The 21,379-nt window shown below is 52.9% G+C and overlaps 1 protein-coding gene across 1 annotated transcript in view; it reads left to right on the forward strand.

Annotated features, from left to right (window-relative positions):
* Nucleotides 1-16,034, forward strand: part of PKD1L3 (polycystin 1 like 3, transient receptor potential channel interacting) — a 65,647-nt gene extending 49,613 nt beyond the window's left edge. Inside the window, exons 29-32 of the mRNA XM_075325437.1 lie at nt 7,626-7,836; nt 7,913-8,014; nt 8,095-8,226; nt 15,871-16,034. Coding sequence (XP_075181552.1) covers nt 7,626-7,836; nt 7,913-8,014; nt 8,095-8,226; nt 15,871-15,978 — 553 coding nt within the window. The 3' untranslated portion in view covers nt 15,979-16,034. The remainder of the gene's footprint in view (nt 1-7,625; nt 7,837-7,912; nt 8,015-8,094; nt 8,227-15,870) is intronic.
* The last annotated feature ends 5,345 nt before the right edge of the window (nt 16,035-21,379 follow it).

Raw genomic sequence — 21,379 nt, forward strand, 5'->3', positions numbered from 1 at the left:
TGGTACGACCAGAACGCTTGTGAGAGGACCTACCAAGTGGGTCAAGAGGTGTGGGTACTGGTCCCCGTACCACAGGACAAGCTTCAGGCAGCCTGGGAAGGCCCATACCTCGTGTACCAGCAGCTCAACCCTGTAACGTACCTGGTCACCCTGGACCCTGCCCGTGGAAGGCGGAAGCCCTTCCATGTGAACATGATGAAGGCACATCATGAGCGGGAGGCATGTGCGCTCCCCGTGTGCAACCTGCCCGAGGAGGGAGAAGCGGAAACCCTCTTGGATATGCTAGCCCAGGTTAGGGCAGGCGGATCCATTGAGGATGTGGAGGTTGGCCACCAGCTCTTGGAGGACCAACGGTCCCAGCTGTGGGCCACCCTGCACCCCTTCCGGGGGTTGTTTACCAACCAGCCCGGAAGGACTGACTTGGCTGTCCATCACGTGGACACTGGGGATCATCCCCCGATCCGGCGTTCAGCATATCGGGTCTCCCTGGAGGTGCAGCAACACATGCGCCAGGAGATTGACGAGATGCTGGAGCTGGGGGTGATCCAGGCATCCAACAGCGCTTGGGCCTCGCCTGTAGTCCTCGTCCCTAAGAAGGACCGAACCACTCGGTTCTGCGTGGACTACAGGGGGCTCAATGCTGTCACGGTCGCCGATGCGTACCCAATGCCACGCATCGATCACCTGCTCGATCAGTTGGCCGGGGCTCAGTACCTGACCATCATGGACCTGAGCCGGGGATATTGGCAGATCCCCCTGACTCGCAAGGCCAGGGAACGCTCTGCCTTTATTACCCCATTTGGACTGTACGAGTCCACGGTGATGCCATTCGGGATGAGGAATGCCCCTGCCACTTTCCAGCGGATGGTCAACACCCTGCTCAAGGGACTTGAAGGGTACGCGGCCGCGTACCTGGATGACATTGCCGTCTTCAGTCCCACCTGGGAGGACCACCTAGAGCATCTAGCACAGGTGCTCAGGCGGATCCACCGGGCAGGTTTGACCATCAAGCCGGGAAAGTGTCAGCTGGCCATGAGCGAGGTCCAGTACCTCGGTCACCGGGTAGGTGGGGGAACGCTGAAGCCCGAGCCTGAGAAAGTGGGGGCCATCGCATCCTGGCCCACCCCCAGGACCAAGAAGCAGGTGATGTCCTTCTTGGGGACCGCTGGGTACTATAGGAGGTTTGTTCCACGCTATAGTAGCCTGGCAAAGCCCTTGACGGACCTCACCAAGAAGAAGCTGCCCTCTGCAGTCGATTGGACAGTGGACTGCGAGACAGCCTTCCGGGCCCTAAAGGACGCCCTGTCCAGCCCGCCCGTGCTACAGGCAGCCGACTTCACGCGGCCGTTTGTAGTACAGACCGACGCCAGTGACTTCGGCCTCGGTGCGGTGCTCAGCCAGGTGGACTCTGCGAGCCAAGAGCACCCAGTCTTGTACCTGAGCAGGAAGCTGTTACCAAGGGAAGTTGCCTATTCCACGATGGAGAAGGAGTGCCTGGCCATAGTGTGGGCCCTGCAGCGTCTGCAACCCTATCTATACGGGCGCCACTTCATCGTGGAGACGGACCACAATCCCCTCAGCTGGTTGCACACCGTCTCTGGGACGAATGGGCGATTGTTGCGATGGAGCCTTGCGCTCCAGCAATACAACTTCACCATTCGCCACAAAAGGGGCCGTGACCACGGTAACGCAGACGGGCTGTCCCGACAAGGAGAGGTCGCGGACGGGCGCACGGGGGAACACCGGAGTGTGCTGCCCCCTAGCGCCCTCAAAAGGGGGGAGGTGTGAGGTAAATCCGGAGATATGACGATAAATCATGACATTCAAGTCATGTCAGGAAGCCCTCTCCTGGTGTCACTACCCCCTTCCCTTCACACAACTGGTTTAGCAACAAACTCCATGGCCATGTCCTGTGATATGGAAATTAGGTGGCTTTGGGACAATGGACACAGGATGACTCCCTGCCGTCACCCTGTAGTAGGAGCTGCTATCTAATTAGCAAGGCTATGGAAATAGCCAGACAGAACGACTCCAGTAAAAAATGGTTCATATCTCGCAAGCCATATTTCCGATAAATATGGCAACCATAAAAATGGTGTCTCCGCATGTGGACGATGCCGGCACCCCCTTTTTATGGGAACAGGACATTGGGAAATGCCCCAGGCGTGATATCAGCCAATGGGGAACTGGCAGACAGGTCATGAGTCCCCTCGTTCTGTAGCTAAATTCATAACTGTCACAATGAGAGCATTGGCGTCTGCCTACGACGCTCCCAGGCAAAGTTATAGCCAAAATCCCCTTTGCTGGATAATTCTGATCCATGCAGGGGGAGTGGCAGTGCTTCCCTGTGAGGTCACTAAGGTAGGAGGGGACCTGGATCTGCCCAGGTTGATAACCCTACTTCGGCCATTTTCCAGCGTTCTTCTGCTCGGGGGCCTGGTTGGGACAGACCTGTGAGAGAGTTCCTGGAAACCTGGTCTACAGCGCCCCCCTGTGGCCAGACGCACAAGGTAACTGATTGAATTGCATACCTGTTGTAAACCATGCTTTATCTGTAACTGTACTCTGACATATGTATATTCTGTAGATTCCCTATTGTATATATTGTAGTTTCTAGTGTGCTTTAGGCGATTAAATTATATAATTAATCTTGGGCTGTTCTGTTATCTCGATCTTGAATCCCACGTCTGTGTGTTCGGCTAATAGTTACCGTGAAGCGGTTGGTGGCAGCGAGTTGTGCCAAGGATTATTGTGGGGAGGCCAGTGAGATTCGGGAAGATATTATATATTCCGCCCGCGGAGGTCGGGGGAATATATACCTTACTCTCACCGGGGACCCTTCAATAATCGGCATAAGTAGTATAGCGGCCTCCTTGCTTATTGTCGGGCAATTCCATAATTGGCCTGACTATAAGAGGGGCGCTAGAGAGCGCGTCACGTGCTCTGTCTGTCGGTCGGGAGGTATAAAGGAGGGGTGACCCCCACTTGTTACACCCCGATTGTGACGTACTGGTAGCCAGCGCGGGGGATTTCTGAGTGACCCCCCCGGTGGTTTGTGACAGCGGGCACTACCATGCTCGGGTGCTCAGTACTCGTAACTAGTAATGAGCGGGCACTACCATGCTCGGGTGCTCTGTACTCGTAACTAGTGATGAGCGGGCACTACCATGCTCGCGTGCTCAGTACTCGTAACTAGTGATGAGCGGGCACTACCATGCTCGCGTGCTCAGTACTGCACTTCAATATAAATTACATAGCCAGATGTTTGCACAGTACTCGTAACTAGTGATGAGCGGGCACTACCATGCTCGGGTGCTCAGTACTCGCAACTAGTGATGAGCGGGCACTACCATGCTTGGGTGCTCAGTACTCGTAACTAGTGATAAGCGGGCACTACCATGCTCGGGTGCTCAGTACTCGTAACTAGTAATGAGCGGGCACTACCATGCTCGGGTGCTCTGTACTCGTAACTAGTGATGAGCGGGCACTACCATGCTCGGGTGCTCAGTACTCGTAACTAGTGATGAGCGAGCACTACCATGCTCAGGTGCTCAGTACTCGTAACTAGTGATGAGCGGGCACTACCATGCTCGGGTGCTCTGTACTCGTAACTAGTGATGAGCGGGCACTACCATGCTCGCGTGCTCAGTACTGCACTTCAATATAAATTACATAGCCAGATGTTTGCTCAGTACTCGTAACTAGTGATGAGCGGGCACTACCATGCTCGTGTGCTCAGTACTCGTAACTAGTGATGAGCGGGCACTACCATGCTCGGGTGCTCTGTACTGCACTTCAATATAAATTACATAGCCAGATGTTTGCTCAGTACTCGTAACTAGTGATGAGCGGGCACTACCATGCTCGCGTGCTCAGTACTCGTAACTAGTGATGAGCAGGCACTACCATGCTCGGGTGCTTTGTACTCGTGACTAGTGATGAGCGGGCACTACCATGCTCGTGTGCTCAGTACTGCACTTCAATATAAATTACATAGCCAGATGTTTGCACAGCGGTTATGGCAGGGACTGTAGGAGAGCTTTAACAATACAAACACAGGCTATTGGATGTATTATCGTTAATTAGGCGGCAGTGTGGAGGCCACTGTCATAATGCTGGTATGTTGACATGTCCAGTGTGATAAATCTGATATCTCTTGTTTTGACACATATGATTGTTAATTTTTATCTGATTCAATAAAGTTTAGCTTTTTAGGTTAAAACACCGTCCCTAATGGTTCTTTGTGGTTAAAAATTGATGGTGGTGTAAAAACCCGGAGTATGAGGGCTATGGTTTCAGGACAAATGACGTATAAGTCCATCCTTAATGCAGCAGCCAGTGTCACCTATCTGGCTAACCGCTACTCGGATGCCTCTGCTCTGTGCCAGTCATTGCACTGGCTGCCCATATACCACAGGATCCAATTCAAACTGCTTGTTCTCACCCACAAAGCTCTCCACAGTGCGGCACCCCCTACATCTCCACCCTCCTCTCTATCACCACAAAGCTCTCCACAGTGCGGCACCCCCTACATCTCCACCCTCCTCTCTATCACCACAAAGCTCTCCACAGTGCGGCACCCCCTACATCTCCACCCTCCTCCCTATCACCACAAAGCTCTCCACAGTGCGGCACCCCCTACATCTCCACCCTCTTCTCTATCACCACAAAGCTCTCCACAGTGCGGCACCCCCTACATCTCCACCCTCCTCTCTATCACCACAAAGCTCTCCACAGTGCGGCACCCCCTACATCTCCACCCTCCTCTCTATCACCACAAAGCTCTCCACAGTGCGGCACCCCCTACATCTCCACCCTCCTCTCTGTCTATCACCACAAAGCTCTCCACAGTGTGGCCCCCCCTACATCTCCACCCTCCTCTCTGTCTATCACCACAAAGCTCTCCACAGTGCGGCACCCCCTACATCTCCACCCTCCTCTCTGTCTATCACCACAAAGCTCTCCACAGTGCGGCACCCCCTACATCTCCACCCTCCTCTCTATCACCACAAAGATCTCCACAGTGCGGCACCCCCCTACATCTCCACCCTCCTCTCTATCACCACAAAGCTCTCCACAGTGCGGCACCCCCTACATCTCCACCCTCCTCTGTATATCACCACAAAGCTCTCCACAGTGCGGCACCCCCTACATCTCCACCCTCCTCTCTATCACCACAAAGCTCTCCACAGTGCAGCACCCCCCTACATCTCCACCCTCCTCTGTATATCACCACAAAGCTCTCCACAGTGCGGCACCCCCTACATCTCCACCCTCCTCTCTATCACCACAAAGCTCTCCACAGTGCGGCACCCCCTACATCTCCACCCTCCTCTCTGTCTATTACCACAAAGCTCTCCACAATGCGGCACCCCCTACATCTCCACCCTCCTCTCTGTCTATCACCACAAAGCTCTCCACAGTGCAGCACCCCCTACATCTCCACCCTCCTCTCTATCACCACAAAGCTTTCCACAGTGCGGCACCCCCTACATCTCCACCCTCCTCTCTGTCTATCACCCCACGTGTCCTCTACGCTCTGCAAATGACTTTCGACTAACATCCACACTAATTCGAACCTCCCACTCCCGGATCCAAGACTTCTTCTGAGCTGTACAAGTCCTCTGGAACGCTCTACCCCAAGAAGTTAGGACGAATCACAACTTACTCAGCTTTAGACGCACCCTAAAAACACATTTTTTTAGGGCGGCCTATCACACTCCCTAATCAAATCCAAATCACATAGTCCCTTTACAAATTCTCACAACATAACCCCACGTCAAACTCCATGGCACCCAAATGCATCTCAAAGTTCTGGCCAATTGGTCCAGGAAGCCATTATATATCCTCCATTTCCTTGAGATGGCTGGATTATCATTGTAAATAAGCACTTGTATCTTGCCCCCCCCCATATCTCGTAGATTGTAAGCTCTCACGAGCAGGGTTGCCTTTTTTCCCTCTAAATATTGTATTTTCTATAAATGTTACTTGTTTGTATATGATCCTCCTGAATTGTAAAGCGCTGCGGAATATGTTGGCATTATAGAAATAAAGATTATTATTATTACTGAGCACCCGAGCATGGTAGTGCCCACTCATCACTATTTACTAGTACTGAGCACCCGAGCATGGTAGTGCCCACTCATCTCTAGTTACGAGTACTGAGCACCCGAGCATGGTAGTGCCCGCTCATCACTAGTTACCAGTACTGAGCACCTGAGCATGGTAGTGCTCACTCATCACTAGTTACCAGTACTGAGCACCCGAGCATGGTAGTGCCCACTCATCACTAGTTACCAGTACTGAGCACCCGAGCATGGTAGTGCCCACTCATCACTAGTTACCAGTACTGAGCACCCGAGCATGGTAGTGTCCGCTCATCATTAGTTACGAGTACCGTGCACCCGATCATGGTAGTGCCCGCTCATCACTAGTTACCAGTACCGTGCACCCGAGCATTGTAGTGCCCGCTCATCACTAGTTACGAGTACTGAGCACCCGAGCATGGTAGTGCCCGCTCATCACTAGTTACGAGTACTGAGCACCCGAGCATGGTAGTGCCCGCTCATCACTAGTTACCAGTACTGAGCACCCGAGCATGGTAGTGCTCACTCATCACTAGTTACCAGTACTGAGCACCCGAGCATGGTAGTGCCCGCTCATCACTAGTTACGAGTACTGAGCACCCGAGCATGGTAGTGCCCGCTCATCACTAGTTACGAGTACTGAGCACCCGAGCATGATCGTGCCTGCTCATCACTAGTTACGAGTACTGAGCACCCAAGCATGGTAGTGCCCGCTCATCACTAGTTACGAGTACTGAGCACCCGAGCATGGTAGTGCTCGCTCATCACTAGTTACGAGTACTGAGCACCCGAGCATGGTAGTGCCCACTCATCACTAGTTACCAGTACTTAGCACCTGAGCATTGTAGTGCCCGCACATCACTAGTTACCAGTACTGAGCACCTGAGCATGGTAGTGCCCGCTCATCACTAGTTACAAGTACTGAGCACCTGAGCATGGTAGTGCCCGCTCATCACTAGTTACGAGTACTGAGCACCTTAGGATGGTAGTGTCCGCTCATCACTAGTTACCAGTACTGAGCACCCGAGCATGGTAGTGCCCGCTCATTACTAGTTACGAGTACTGAGCACCCGAGCATGGTAGTGCTCACTCATCACTAGTTACAAGTACTGAGCACCCGAGCATGGTAGTGCCCGCTCATCACTAGTTATGAGTACCGAGCACCTGAGCATGGTAGTGCCCGCTCATCACTAGTTACCAGTACCGAGCACCTGAGCATGGTAGTGCCCGCTCATCACTAGTTATGAGTACCGAGCACCCGAGCATGGTAGTGCCCGCTCATCACTAGTTATGAGTACCGAGCACCTGAGCATGGTAGTGCCCGCTCATCACTAGTTACAAGTACTGAGCTCCCGAGCATGGTAGTGCCCGCTCATCACTAGTTACCAGTACTGAGCACCTGAGCATGGTAGTGCCTGCTCATCACTAGTTATGAGTACCGAGCACCTGATCCTCCAGTCAGTCCCTTTAACCCGATGTTCTTACCGTTCTTTTATGGCCATGCTGTCTTCGTACTACCCCACCCCTTTCCCCCCGTAGATTTGTCAGCTTCTATGAGACCGCCACCATAGACAGCGCCCAAAGCTACACCATTGCCTTCCTGGTTTCGCTATTAACCATCAAGCTCTGGCGCCTCCTCAACCTGAACCCCAATCTGCACCTGATCACGGTGACGCTGCAGAAGGCGTGGAACGAAATCAGCGGCTTCCTCCTCACCATCCTCATCCTCCTGGTGGCGTACGCTATTTCGGTGAGTATTACGCGCTCCTGATGGCCGAGATTTATTTTCATCCTATTAATTTTATTATTTTTTTTTTATTTTTCAGTGCAATTTACTTTTTGGCTGGACCATTAACAATTACAGAACGGTGACCGACTCCGCTGTGACCATTATCAGCCTTTTAATTGGCATTTTTAATTATGATGAGGTAGGAGACGGATGCGGTCACATCCATAATACTCTTGATGCCGCGGCGCCCATGATCATGACTTTCCCCTGTGTTTGTAGGTGATCAGTCTGGACCCCGTCCTCGGCTCGCTGCTCATCTTCACCTGCGTCCTCTTCCTCGCCTTCATAATCGTCAACGTCTTCTTATCCGCTTTATTGAACGTCTTCTCCAGCGAACGCAAGAACCCGACGGTAAGAAAAAAACAACACTTGAAGCAAATGGGTCACCAGACTTCACTATAGAAGCTGCATCCATTATTAAATGAAGGGAATTTTGTTACTTACCGTAAATTCCTTTTCTTCTAGCTCCTATTGGGAGACCCAGACGATTGGGTGTATAGCACTGCCTCCGGAGGCCACACAAAGCATTACACTTAAAAGTGTAAGGCCCCTCCCCTTCTGGCTATACACCCCCAGTGGGATCACTGGCAGCTCAGTTTTAGTGCTAAAGCAAGAAGGAGGAAAGCCAATAACTGGTTCAAACAAATTCACTCCGAAGTAACGTCGGAGAACTGAAAACCGTTCAACATGAACAACATGTGTACCCGAAAACAACCAAAAATCCCGAAGGACAACAGGGCGGGTGCTGGGTCTCCCAATAGGAGCTAGAAGAAAAGGAATTTACGGTAAGTAACAAAATTCCCTTCTTCTTCGGCGCTCCATTGGGAGACCCAGACGATTGGGACGTCCAAAAGCTGTCCCTGGGTGGGAAGAGAAATACCTCATGTTAGAGCTGCAAAGACAGCCCTCCCCTACGGGGAGGCAACTGCCGCCTGCAGGACTCTTCTACCTAGGCTGGCATCCGCCGAAGCATAGGTATGCACCTGATAATGTTTGGTGAAAGTGTGCAGACTCGACCAGGTAGCTGCCTGGCACACCTGTTGAGCCGTAGCCTGGTGTCGTAATGCCCAGGACGCACCCACGGCTCTGGTTGAGTGGGCCTTCAGCCCTGATGGAACCGGAAGCCCAGCAGAACGGTAGGCTTCAAGAATTGGTTCTTTGATCCATCGAGCCAGGGTGGCTTTTGAAGCCTGCGACCCCTTGCGCTTACCAGCGACAAGGACAAAGAGTGCATCCGAGCGGCGCAGGGGCGCCGTGCGGGAAATGTAGATTCTGAGTGCTCTCACTAGATCTAGCAAATGTAAATCCTTTGCATACCGATGAACTGCATGCGGATAAAAGGAAGGCAAGGAGATATCCTGATTAAGATGAAAAGAGGATACTACCTTGGGGAGAAACTCCTGAATGGGGCGCAGCACTACCTTGTCCTGGTGGAAGACCAGGAAGGGAGCCTTAGATGACAGCGCTGCTAGTTCAGACACTCTCCGAAGAGACGTGACCGCTACCAGAAAGGCCACTTTCTGTGAGAGTCGAGAAAGTGAAACATCTCTCAGAGGCTCGAAGGGCGGCTTCTGGAGAGCAACAAGGACCTTGTTTAGATCCCACGGATCTAACGGCCGCCTGTACGGAGGGACGATATGACAAACCCCCTGCAGAAACGTGCGCACCTGAGAAAGTCGTGCTAGTCGCTTCTGAAAAAACACGGATAGTGCCGAGACTTGCCCTTTAAGGGAGCCGAGCGACAAGCCCTTTTCAAACCCAGATTGCAGGAAGGAAAGAAGGACAGGCAACGCGAATGGCCAGGGGGATACTCCTTGTGCAGAGCACCAGGATAAGAAAATCTTCCACGTTCTGTGGTAGATCTTAGCAGAAGTGGACTTCCTAGCCTGTCTCATGGTGGCCACGACCCCTTGTGATAATCCTGAAGACCCTAGGATCCAGGACTCAATGGCCACACAGTCAGGTTCAGGGCCGCAGAATTCCGATGGAAAAACGGCCCCTGGGACAGTAAGTCTGGTCGGTCTGGTAGTGCCCACGGTTGGCCGACCGTGAGGTGCCACAGATCCGGGTACCACGACCTCCTCGGCCAGTCTGGGGCGACGAGTATGACGCGGCCGCAACCGGATCTGATCTTGCGTAGCACTCTGGGCAAGAGTGCCAGAGGTGGAAACACATAAGGAAGCCGGAACTGCGACCAATCTTGCACTAAGGCGTCTGCCGCCAGAGCTCTTTGATCGCGAGACCGCGCTATGAAGGTCGGAACCTTGTTGTTGTGCCGAGACGCCATTAGGTCGACGTCCGGCACCCCCCAGCGGCGGCAGATTTCCTGAAACACGTCCGGGTGAAGGGACCATTCCCCTGCGTCCATGCCCTGGCGACTGAGGAAGTCTGCTTCCCAGTTTTCTACGCCCGGGATGTGAACTGCTGATATGGTGGAAGCTCTGTCCTCCACCCACATCAGAATCCGCCGGACTTCCTGGAAGGCTTGCCGACTGCGTGTCCCTCCTTGGTGGTTGATGTATGCCACCGCTGTGGAGTTGTCCGACTGAATTCGGATCTGCTTTCCTTCCAGCCACTGCTGGAAGGCTAGTAGGGCAAGATACACTGCCCTGATTTCCAGAACATTGATCTGAAGGGTGGACTCCTGCTGAGTCCACGTCCCTTGAGCCCTGTGGTGGAGAAAAACTGCTCCCCACCCTGACAGACTCGCGTCTGTCGTGACCACTGCCCAGGATGGGGGTAGGAAGGATCTTCCCTGTGATAATGATGTGGGAAGAAGCCACCATTGGAGAGAGTCCTTGGCCGTCTGGGAAAGGGAGACTTTCCTGTCCAGGGAAGTTGTCTTCCCGTCCCATTGGCGGAGAATGTCCCATTGAAGTGGACGCAGATGAAACTGTGCAAACGGAACTGCCTCCATTGCTGCCACCATCTTCCCTAGGAAGTGCATGAGGCGCCTTAAGGGGTGCGACTGACCATGAAGAAGAGACTGCACCCCTGTCTGTAGTGACCGCTGCTTGTCCAGTGGAAGCTTCACTATCGCTGAGAGAGTATGAAACTCCATGCCAAGGTACGTTAGTGATTGGGTCGGTGACAGATTTGACTTTGAAAAGTTGATGATCCACCCGAAGGTCTGGAGAGTCTCCAGCGCAACATTCAGGCTGTGTTGGCATGCCTCTTGAGAGGGTGCTTTCACAAGTAGATCGTCCAGGTAAGGGATCACCGAATGTCCATGAGAGTGCAAGACTGCTACCACTGCCGCCATGACCTTGGTGAAAACCCGTGGGGCTGTCGCCAGGCCAAATGGCAGAGCTACGAACTGGAGATGGTCGTCTCCTATCACAAAACGTAGAAAACGTTGGTGCTCTGTAGCAATCGGCACGTGGAGATAAGCATCTTTGATGTCTATTGATGCAAGGAAATCTCCTTGAGACATTGAGGCAATGACGGAGCGGAGGGATTCCATCCGGAACCGCCTGGCGTTCACATGCTTGTTGAGCAGCTTTAGGTCCAGAACAGGACGGAACGAGCCGTCCTTTTTTGGAACCACAAAGAGATTGGAGTAAAAACCTTGCCCCTGTTCCCGCAGAGGGACAGGGATCACCACTCCTTCTGCTCTTAGTGAGCACACCGCCTGCAGAAGGGCATCTGCTCGGTCGGGATGTGGGGAGGTTCTGAAGAACCGAGGCGGAGGACGAGAACTGAACTCTATCCTGTACCCGTGAGACAAAATGTCTGTTACCCACCGGTCTTTGACCTGTGGCAGCCAAATGTCGCAAAAGCGGGAGAGCCTGCCACCGACCGAGGATGCGGAGGGAGGAGGCCGAAAGTCATGAGGCAGCCGCCTTGGAAGCGGTGCCTCCAGTTGCCTTCTTGGGGCGTGAGTGAGCCCGCCAGGAATCTGAGCCCCTTTGCTCCTTCTGAGTCCCTTTGGACGAGGAGAATTGGGTCTTTCCGGAGCCTCGAAAGGACCGAAACCTCGACTGCCACTTCCTCTGTTGAGGTTTGCTTGATCTGGGCTGGGGTAAGGAGGAGTCTTTACCCTTGGATTGTTTGATGATTTCAGCCAATTGCTCACCAAACAGTCTGTCTACAGATAGTGGCAAGCTGGTTAAACATTTTTTGGAAGCAGAATCCGCTTTCCATTCCTTTAACCACAAGGCTCTGCGCAAAACCACAGAGTTAGCAGACGCCATTGCGGTACGGCTCGTAGAGTCCAGGACCGCGTTGATAGCGTAAGTCGCAAACGCAGACATTTGCGAGGTTAGGGACGCCACTCGCGGCACTGCTGGACGTATGATAGAGTCCACCTGTGCCAGACCAGCCGAAATAGCTTGGAGTGCCCACACGGCCGCGAATGCTGGAGCAAACGACGCGCCGATAGCTTCATAAACAGACTTTAACCAAAGGTCCATCTGTCTGTTATTGGCATCTTTAAGTGAAGCCCCATCCTCCACTGCAACTATGGATCTAGCCGCAAGCCTGGAGATTGGGGGGTCCACCTTTGGACACTGGGTCCAGCGTTTGACCACGTCAGGGGGAAAGGGATAACGTGCATCCTTAAGACGTTTGGAGAAACGCTTGTCTGGATAAGCATGGTGTTTCTGGACTGATTCTCTGAAGTCAGCGTGGTCCAGAAAAGTACTCAGTTTAGGCTTGGGATACCTGAAATGGAACTTCTCCTGCTGTGCAGCTGCCTCCTCTGCTGAAGGGGCAGGAGGAGAAATATCCAATAGGCTATTGATGGCCGCTATAAGGTCATTCACCATGGCGTCACCATCAGGAGTATCCAGATTGAGAGCGGTGTCAGGATTAGACTCCTGATCACCCTCCTCTGTGTCATCCTGCAGAGACTCTTCTCGCTGAGACCCTGATCCACGTGATGACGTGGAGGGTCTCTCCCAGCGAGCTCGCTTAGGCAGCCTGGGACTGTCATCTGAGTCAGAGCCTTCAGCCTGAGATGCCTGGGACCCCCTTGATGCACGGATTAACTCCAGCTGAGGGGGACCGGGGAACGTTGCCGCAGCAGTGTCCATGGTCTGAGTAACTGGCCTGGTCTGTAAGGTCTCTAGGATCTTTGTCATAGTGACAGACATCTTGTCAGCAAAAACTGCGAACTCTGTCCCCGTCACCGGGACAGGGTTCACCGGTGACTCTGCCTGGGTCACTACCTCCACAGACTCCGGCTGACGAAGTGGAACAGGGACTGAACATTGCACACAATGGGGGTCTTTGGAACCTGCTGGTAGATCAGCCCCACAAGCAGCACAAGCAGCGTATACAGCCTGTGTCTTGGCACCCTTGCGTTTTGCGGATGACATGTTGTCGTCTCCTCAGAGCAAGATAGGGTATACAGCCAAGAAGCGACCTTACAGTGCAATATATATATATATATATATATATATATGGTACAGAGAAAAAAGTACACCAATATAACACTGTGGCACAAGTGGGGCCAGCACTAATGTGCTGCTTACCGCCCGCTTAACGCGGGTGTGTGGTCGCCAGAAATCCCTTGTCTGGGTCTCCCAGAGCCTGTGTCCGTTCTCCAGCCAGACTGCATGAAGGAATGGCTGCCGGCGTCCTATGGAGGGGGGCGGGCCCTGGGCGTGTGCAGACAAAGAGCGGGAAACCTGCGCCCCACTGTGCTCAGTGAGAGGGCTGGAGCATGTAAATAAGGCTCCAGCCCTCGGCGCTGACGATTGCACAGCGTCTCTCCCCTTCCCTGATTGACAGGGAGGGGGCGGGAACGAAGCGGAGCTAGGCCGCAAAAGCCGGGGACTAAATTTATAAGCGACGCCGTCGTAAAAGCGCGGTCGTCGCTAAGTCCCCGGCGCACTACAAGTCTCAGCCGCGCCGCCGCTCCAGGGGCGGCCGGCGCGGCAGTCCCCCATACATAAAGTCACTCAGAGTGACTGTAACCCCAGCGCGCAGCGCTACAGTCCCCGGCGCACTAGCACACCCAGCAAGTCTGGAATGTGCACGGCCGTCCAAACGGGGACACAGAGTACCTGAATGTTGCAGGGCCTTGTCCCTGAATGGTACCCCGCTCCATATCCAGCAGGTTCTATGGGTCTGTGGATGGAGCCCGGCCTCAGGGCTTGGGGGCCGGTAAGATCCCACTTCCTCAGAGCCCCTCAGGGGGATGGGGAAGGAAAACAGCATGTGGGCTCCAGCCTCCGTACCCGCAATGGGTACCTCAACCTTAACAAACACCTCCAATGGAAATGGGGTGAGAAGGGAGCATGCTGGGGGCCCTAGTATGGGCCCTCTTTTCTTCCATCCGATATAGTCAGCAGCTACTGCTGACTAAACAGTGGAGCTATGCGTGGATGTGAGCCTCCTTCGCACAAAGCTTGAAAACTGAGCTGCCAGTGATCCCACTGGGGGTGTATAGCCAGAAGGGGAGGGGCCTTACACTTTTAAGTGTAATGCTTTGTGTGGCCTCCGGAGGCAGTGCTATACACCCAATCGTCTGGGTCTCCCAATGGAGCGCCGAAGAAAGATTTTTTTTTTTACCTGATGAAGCTGGTGTACTTACTTTGAAAATGCATATCAGAATGGCTATACTATGATACTGAAACATGGGCATCCTCACAATATACTTATTGGAATATTAGGCAGGAAAACATTGAGAAATGATCATACAATAGAGATGAGCAATTTTCTCCAGTCTTCACCCAGCGTCCGGGGCACTAAATGTGCCCCATGAAATAATGACATTGTGGGGCCCAATAAGCAGCGGAGGCAAGGATGTGATGCGGAGTGCTGATCTATCAGTCATGCTGAGATTGACTTTCACAGTAAGTACACCACCCTCATTGGCTCTAAAACCAATTGAATAATGCATTCAGTTTGTATAGTGAAATGTGATCTGCTTAATCCACCGTGGAGCGAAAAATAAAAACTGAATACTCAGCTCCCAGAATGGCGCCGGTCCTAGATTATCCGTGCAGTGTTGTCCAACGAGCACATGACAAAATGTTATGGGAGTACGTCAGCCAAAAAGCAGACTAGCATCGCCTACGAGTACTGAGCGACCGAGCATGGTAGTGCCCGCTCATCACTAGTTACGAGTACAGAGCACCCGAGCATGGTAATGCCCGCTCGTCACTAGTACAGAGCACCCGAGCATGGTAGTGCCCGCTCATCACTAGTACAGAGCACCCGAGCATGGTAGGGCCCGCTCATCACTAGTACAGAGCACCCGAGCATGGTAGTGCCCGCTCATCACTAGTTACGAGTATAGAGCACCTGAGCATGGTAGTGCCCGCTCATCACTAGTACAGAGCACCCGAGCATGGTAGTGCCCGCTCATCACTAGTACAGAGCACCAGAGCATGGTAGTGCCCGCTCATCACTAGTTACGAGTACAGAGCACCTGAGCATGGTAATGTCTGCTCATTATTAGTTACGAGTACCGTGCACCCGAGCATGTAGTGCCCGCTCATCACTAGTACAGAGCACCCGAGCATGGTAGTGCCCGCTCATCACTAGTACCGAGCACGGTAGTGCCCGCTCATCACTAGTACCGAGCACGGTAGTGCCCGCTCATCACTAGTACCGAGCACGGTAGTGCCCGCTCATCACTAGTTACGAGTACAGAGCACCTGAGCATGGTAATGTCCGCTCATCATTAGTTACGAGTACCGTGCACCCGAGCATGGTAGTGCCCGCTCATCACTAGTTACGAGTACTGAGCACCCAAGCATGGTAGTGCCTGCTCATCACTAGTTATGAGTACCTGAGCACCCCTTCTATAACGTGATTTTAAGGAGTTTTCTCTCCAGACCCCACTCCGAAACTGCACCAATCCTATCCAGAGTGTGTCGAGCATTGCTAAATATTTACATTCACATAAATAGGGCTGATCTGCAATACCGAACACAAGGATATTAGTTGTGCCTCTGGGGAACGACCCATTCTCTCCATGCCAGAAAGCCTAAATTCCGGACAAGTATCCCCCAACTTCATTATCTACCCTCTTCCACATTTTAGCCATATGAAGAAAAAGAAATTGTGGACATGCTCATGGTAAAGCTGTCGGGGCTCCTCGGAGCGTCCAAGAAGGCAGAACAGTCGTCGGCAAAGAAAAAGAAGTCATGATCTATCTAGTCCAATTGTAAGTCATCGTGGAGAGACGGAAGCGATGAGGTGTAATAAAATCCTATTTATTGGCAGTGAGTGTGATCCTTCTCAACCCCAGTATATAAATAAATATATATTTAATAGGTTGTCCACTACTTTTACATTGATGGCTTATCCTTAGGATAGGTCATCACTGTCTGATTGGCCACGGTCCGACTTCCCGCACCCCCACCGATCAGCTGTTCTCGGTGTTGGCCGTAAATGCTTGGCTCTGGAGCTGCGCCGTCTTCTGATAGTGGCTGCGGCCGGGTACTACACATCCGCCTCCTAATGATCTGAATGTGCAGTCCCCGGCCGCTATCAGAAGATGGAGCAGTTTCGGAAGAAGGGAATTTTGTTACTTACCGTAAATTCCTTTTCTTCTAGCTCTTATTGGGAGACCCAGACGATTGGGGTATAGCTACTGCCCTCCGGAGGCCACACAAAGCACTACACCAAAAAGTGCAAGGCCCCTCCCCTTCTGGCTATACCCCCCCGTGGTATCACGGGTTCTCCAGTTTTAGTGCCAAAGCAAGAAGGAGGAAGCCAATAACTGGTTTAAACAAATTAACTCCGAATAACGTCGGAGAACTGAAAAACCGTTCAACATGAACAACATGTGTACCCGCAAACAACCAAGAAATCCCGAAGGGCAACAGGGCGGGTGCTGGGTCTCCCAATAAGAGCTAGAAGAAAAGGAATTTACGGTAAGTAACAAAATTCCCTTCTTCTTCAGCGCTCTATTGGGAGACCCAGACGATTGGGACGTCCAAAAGCTGTCCCTGGGTGGGTAAAGAGATACCTCATGTTAGAGCTGCAAAACAGCCCTCCCCTACGGGGATGTCACTGCCGCCTGCAGGACTCTTCTACCTAAGCTGGCATCCGCCGAAGCATAGGTATGCACCTGATAATGTTTGGTGAAAGTGTGCAGACTCGACCAGGTAGCTGCCTGGCACACCTGTTGAGCCGAAGCCTGGTGTCGTAGCGCCCAGGACGCACCCACGGCTCTGGTTGAATGGGCTTTCAGCCCTGAAAGAACCGGAAGCCCTGAGAACGGTAGGCTTCCAGAATTGGTTCTTTGATCCATCGAGCCAGGGTGGCTTTAGAAGCCTGCAACCTCTTGCGCGTACCAGCGACAAGGGCATCGGAACGGCGTATGGGCGCCGTGCGGGAAATGTAGATTCTGAGTGCTCTCACCAGATCTAGCAAACGTAAACATTCTCATACCGGTGAACCGGATGAGTGCAAAAGGACGGTAAGGAGATATCCTGATTAAGATGAAACGAGGATACGACCTTAGGGAGAAACTCCGGAATGATGCGCAGCACTACCTTGTCCTGGTGAAAACACCAGGAAGGGAGCCTTGGATGACAGAGCTGCCAGCTCAGACACTCGCCGAAGCGATGTGATCGCAACGAGAAACGCCACCTTCTGTGACAGGCGAGAAAAGGAAACTTCCTTCAGAGGCTCGAAAGGCGGCTTCTGGAGAGCAACTAGAACCCTGTTCAGATCCCATGGATCTAACGGCCGCTTGTACGGGGGTACGATATGACAAACCCCCTGCGGGAACGTGCGCACCTTAGAAAGACGTGCTAGACGCTTCTGAAAAAACACGGATAGTGCTGAGACTTGCCCTTTGAGGGAGTCTAGCGACAAGCCCTTTTCTAACTCCTATTGTAGGAAGGAAAGAAAAGTAGGCAATGCAAATGGCCAGGGAGACACTCCCGGAGTAGAGCACCAGATTAAGAAAATCTTCCACGTTCTGTGGTAGATCTTAGCAGACGTGGGCTTCCTAGCCTGTCTCATGGTGGCAACGACCCCTTGGGATAATCCTGAAGACGCTAGGATCCAGGACACAAAGGCCACACAGTCAGGTTCAGGGTCGCAGAATTCCGATGGAGAAAACGGCCCTTGAGACAGTAAGTCTGGTCGGCCTGGTAGTGACCCCGGTCGGCCGACCGTGAGATGCCACAGATCCGGGTACCACGATCTCCTCGGCCAGTCTGGTGCGACGAGTATGACGCGGCTGCAATCGGATCTGATTTTTGCGCAGTACTCTGGGCAAGAGTGCCAGAGGTGGAAACACATAAGGGAGCCGGAACTGCGACCAATCTTGCACTAAGGCGTCTGCCGCCAGAGCTCTGTGATCGCGCGATCGTGCCATAAATGCCGGGACCTTGTTGGAGTGCCGAGACGCCATTAGGTCGACGTCCGGCACCCCCCAGCGGCAACAGATTTCCTGAAACACGTCCGGGTGAAAGGACCATTCCCCCGCGTCCATGCCCTGGCGACTGAGGAAGTCTGCTTCCCAGTTTTCTACGCCCGGGATGTGAACTGCGGATATGGTGGATGCTGTGTCCTCCACCCACATGAGGATTCGCCGGACTTCCTGGAAGGCTGCTGACTGCGTGTCCCTCCTTGGTGGTTGATGTATGCCACCGCTGTGGAGATGTCCGACTGGATTCGGATCTGCTCTCTTTCTAGCCACTTCTGGAAAGCTAATAGGGTAAGATACCCTGCCCCGATTTCCAGAACATCGATCTGAAGGGTGGACTCCTGCTGAGTCCACGTCCCCTGAGCCATGTGGCGGAGACAAACTGCTCCCCACCCCGACAGCCTCGTATCTGTCGTGACCACTGCCCAGGATGGGGGCTATGACAATGAGGTGGGAATAAGCCACTATTGCAGAGAGTCCTCGGCCGTCAGGGAAAGGGAGACTTCCCGTCCAGGGAGGTTGACTGCCCATCCCATTGGCGGAGAATGTCCCATTGCCGTTGGCGCAGATGAAACTGCGCAAAGAGAACTGCCTCGATGGCTGCCACCATCTTCCTTAGGAAGTGCATGAGGCGCCTTAAGGGGTGCGACTGGCCTTGAAGGAGAGACTGCACCTCTGTCTGCAGTGAACGCTGCTGGTTCAGCGGAAGCTTCACTATGGCTGATAGAGTATGAAACTCCATGCCGAGATACGTTAGTGATTGAGTCGGAGACAGATTTGACCTTGCCAAATTGATGATCCACCCGAAAGTCTGGAGAGTCTCCAGCGTAACATTCAGGCTGCGTTGGCATGCCTCGAGGGAGGGTGCTTTGACGAGTAGATCGTCCAAGTACGGGATCACCGGGTGTCCCTGAGAGTGCAAGACTGCTACCACTGCTGCCATGACCTTGGTGAACACCCGTGGGGCTGTCGCCAGACTGAATGGCAGAGCTACGAACTGAAGATGTTCGTCTCCTATCACAAAACGTAGAAAACGTTGGTGCTCCGTAGCAATTGGCACGTGGAGATAGGCATCTTTGATGTCTGTTGAGGCAAGGAAGTCTCCTCGAGACATTGAGGCAATGACGGATCGGAGGGATCCCATCCGGAACCGCCTGGCGTTCGCATGCTCGTTGAGCAGTTTCAGGACCAGAACAGGACGGAAGGAACCGTCCATTTTTGGAGCCACAAAGAGATTGGAGTACAAACCCTCGCCCTCGTTCCTGAGGGGGGACAGGGATCACCACTCCTTCTGCTCTTAGAGCGTCCACCGCCTGCAGCAGGGCATCTGCTCGGTGGAGAGGTGGGGCCGTTCTGAAGAATGGAGTCGGAGGACGAGAACAGAACACTGTCCTGTGCACGTGAGCACAATGTCCGTCACCCACCGGTCTGTGACCTGTGGCAGCTAAATGTCGCCAAAGGCGGGGGAGTCTGCCATCAACCGCGGATGCGGAGAGAGAGAGAGAGAGCTGAGAGTCCTGAGGAGACCGCCTTGGTAGCGGTTCCTCCGACTGCCTTCCTTGGGCGAGATTGAGCCCGGCCGGAATCTGAGCCCGTCTGAGGTTTAGTAGCCCTTTTGCACGAGGACAATTGGGACCTGCCGGAGCTTGGAAAGGACCGAAACCTCGACTGTACTTTTAGGACAGTATTAACAGGGTAAGTCGCAGTGCAGACATTGCGGGGTTACGGACGCCTCTGCGGTACAGATGTCCCTGCTCAAGGTCAGCTGCGCAAGAACAGCTGAAAAGGTTAGGTTGCCAATACGGCTGTGGATGCCGGAGCAACCGACACGCCGATAGCCTCCTAGACAGATTTCAACCAGAGTCCATCTGTCTGTGAATGGCATCTTTAAGTGAAGCCCCATCTCCAGTGCAACTATGGCTCTATATGCAAGCCTGGAGATTGGAGAATCCACCTTTGGACCCTGGGTCCAGCGCTGACCACGTCAGGGGAAAAGGGATAACGTGTATCCTAAAAACGTTTGGAGAAGACGCTTATCTGGTAAGCGTGGTGTTTCCGGATTGCTTCTCTGAAGTCAGCGTGGCCAGAAAAATACTCAATATCTGCGTGAGATACTGAAAAGGAACTTCTCCTGTTCGTCTCCTATCTCCACTGGGGGAGCTGAGGGAGAAAGATCCAACCTTCCATTGATGGACGGTATAGGATCATTCCGTATGGCGTTACCACCCGGTGTATCCGGATTGAGAGCGATGTCAGTAACAAAGCCCTGAAGAGCTGCCTTTCGGTCAAGTAGATTGCCCATGGGTGCAAGTCTCTATATTATGACTACTCCGTCCCTGTCCATGGACAGGGTTGACAGGAGGTTTCTTTGGCCACAACTAGTAGAGCCCCGGCAGACGAAGTGCTAGAGACCCCGGCAGACGACGTGCTACAGGGGAGCATGCACACAATGGGACGGTGTCATGAACAGCATCCCATGTAGTAAAAACAGCACTGAAATCTGTGTTGCTTTTTTGCCGCTGCCGACTAGCTATCTAGAAGTATATAGCCAAGATTGGTGACCGTACATTGCAATGTATAGCATACAGGCATAAAGTACAAAAGACCAATGCAGCACAAGCAATACAAGCAGCATAGAAGCCTGTGCCCTGGCACCCCTGCTCTTCTGCTGCTGTATACTAGTCATCTAGGGGAATATAGCCCAGAAGAGTGACCCTACAGTGCAATGTATAGCATACAAGCACAAGTACAAATGAACACTGCAGCACATGCAATACAAGCAGCATAGAAGCCTGTGCCCTGGCACCTCTGCTCTTCTGCTGCTGTAGACTAGTCATCTCGGGGAATATGGCCCAGAAGAGTGACCATACAGTGCTATGTATAGCATACAAGCACAAGTACAAATGCACACTGCAGCCCATGCAATACAAGCAGCATAGAAAAAAACCTGTGCCCCAGCACCCTTGGTTTTCTGCTGCTGTAGTCTAGCCATTCCAGGAGAATATAGCTAAGACTAGCGACTGTACAGTGCAATGTATAGCATATAAGCATAAACACAAATGAACACCTCAGTCGTGCAATACAAGCAGCCTAGAAAGCCTGTGCCTTAGCACACCTGCTTTCCTGCTGCTGATGTGTCGCTCCCCAAGCGGGCATATAGCGACC

This window comes from Anomaloglossus baeobatrachus, chromosome 10 (assembly GCF_048569485.1).
Source record: "Anomaloglossus baeobatrachus isolate aAnoBae1 chromosome 10, aAnoBae1.hap1, whole genome shotgun sequence".
In the NCBI taxonomy this organism is placed as follows: domain Eukaryota; kingdom Metazoa; phylum Chordata; class Amphibia; order Anura; family Aromobatidae; genus Anomaloglossus; species Anomaloglossus baeobatrachus.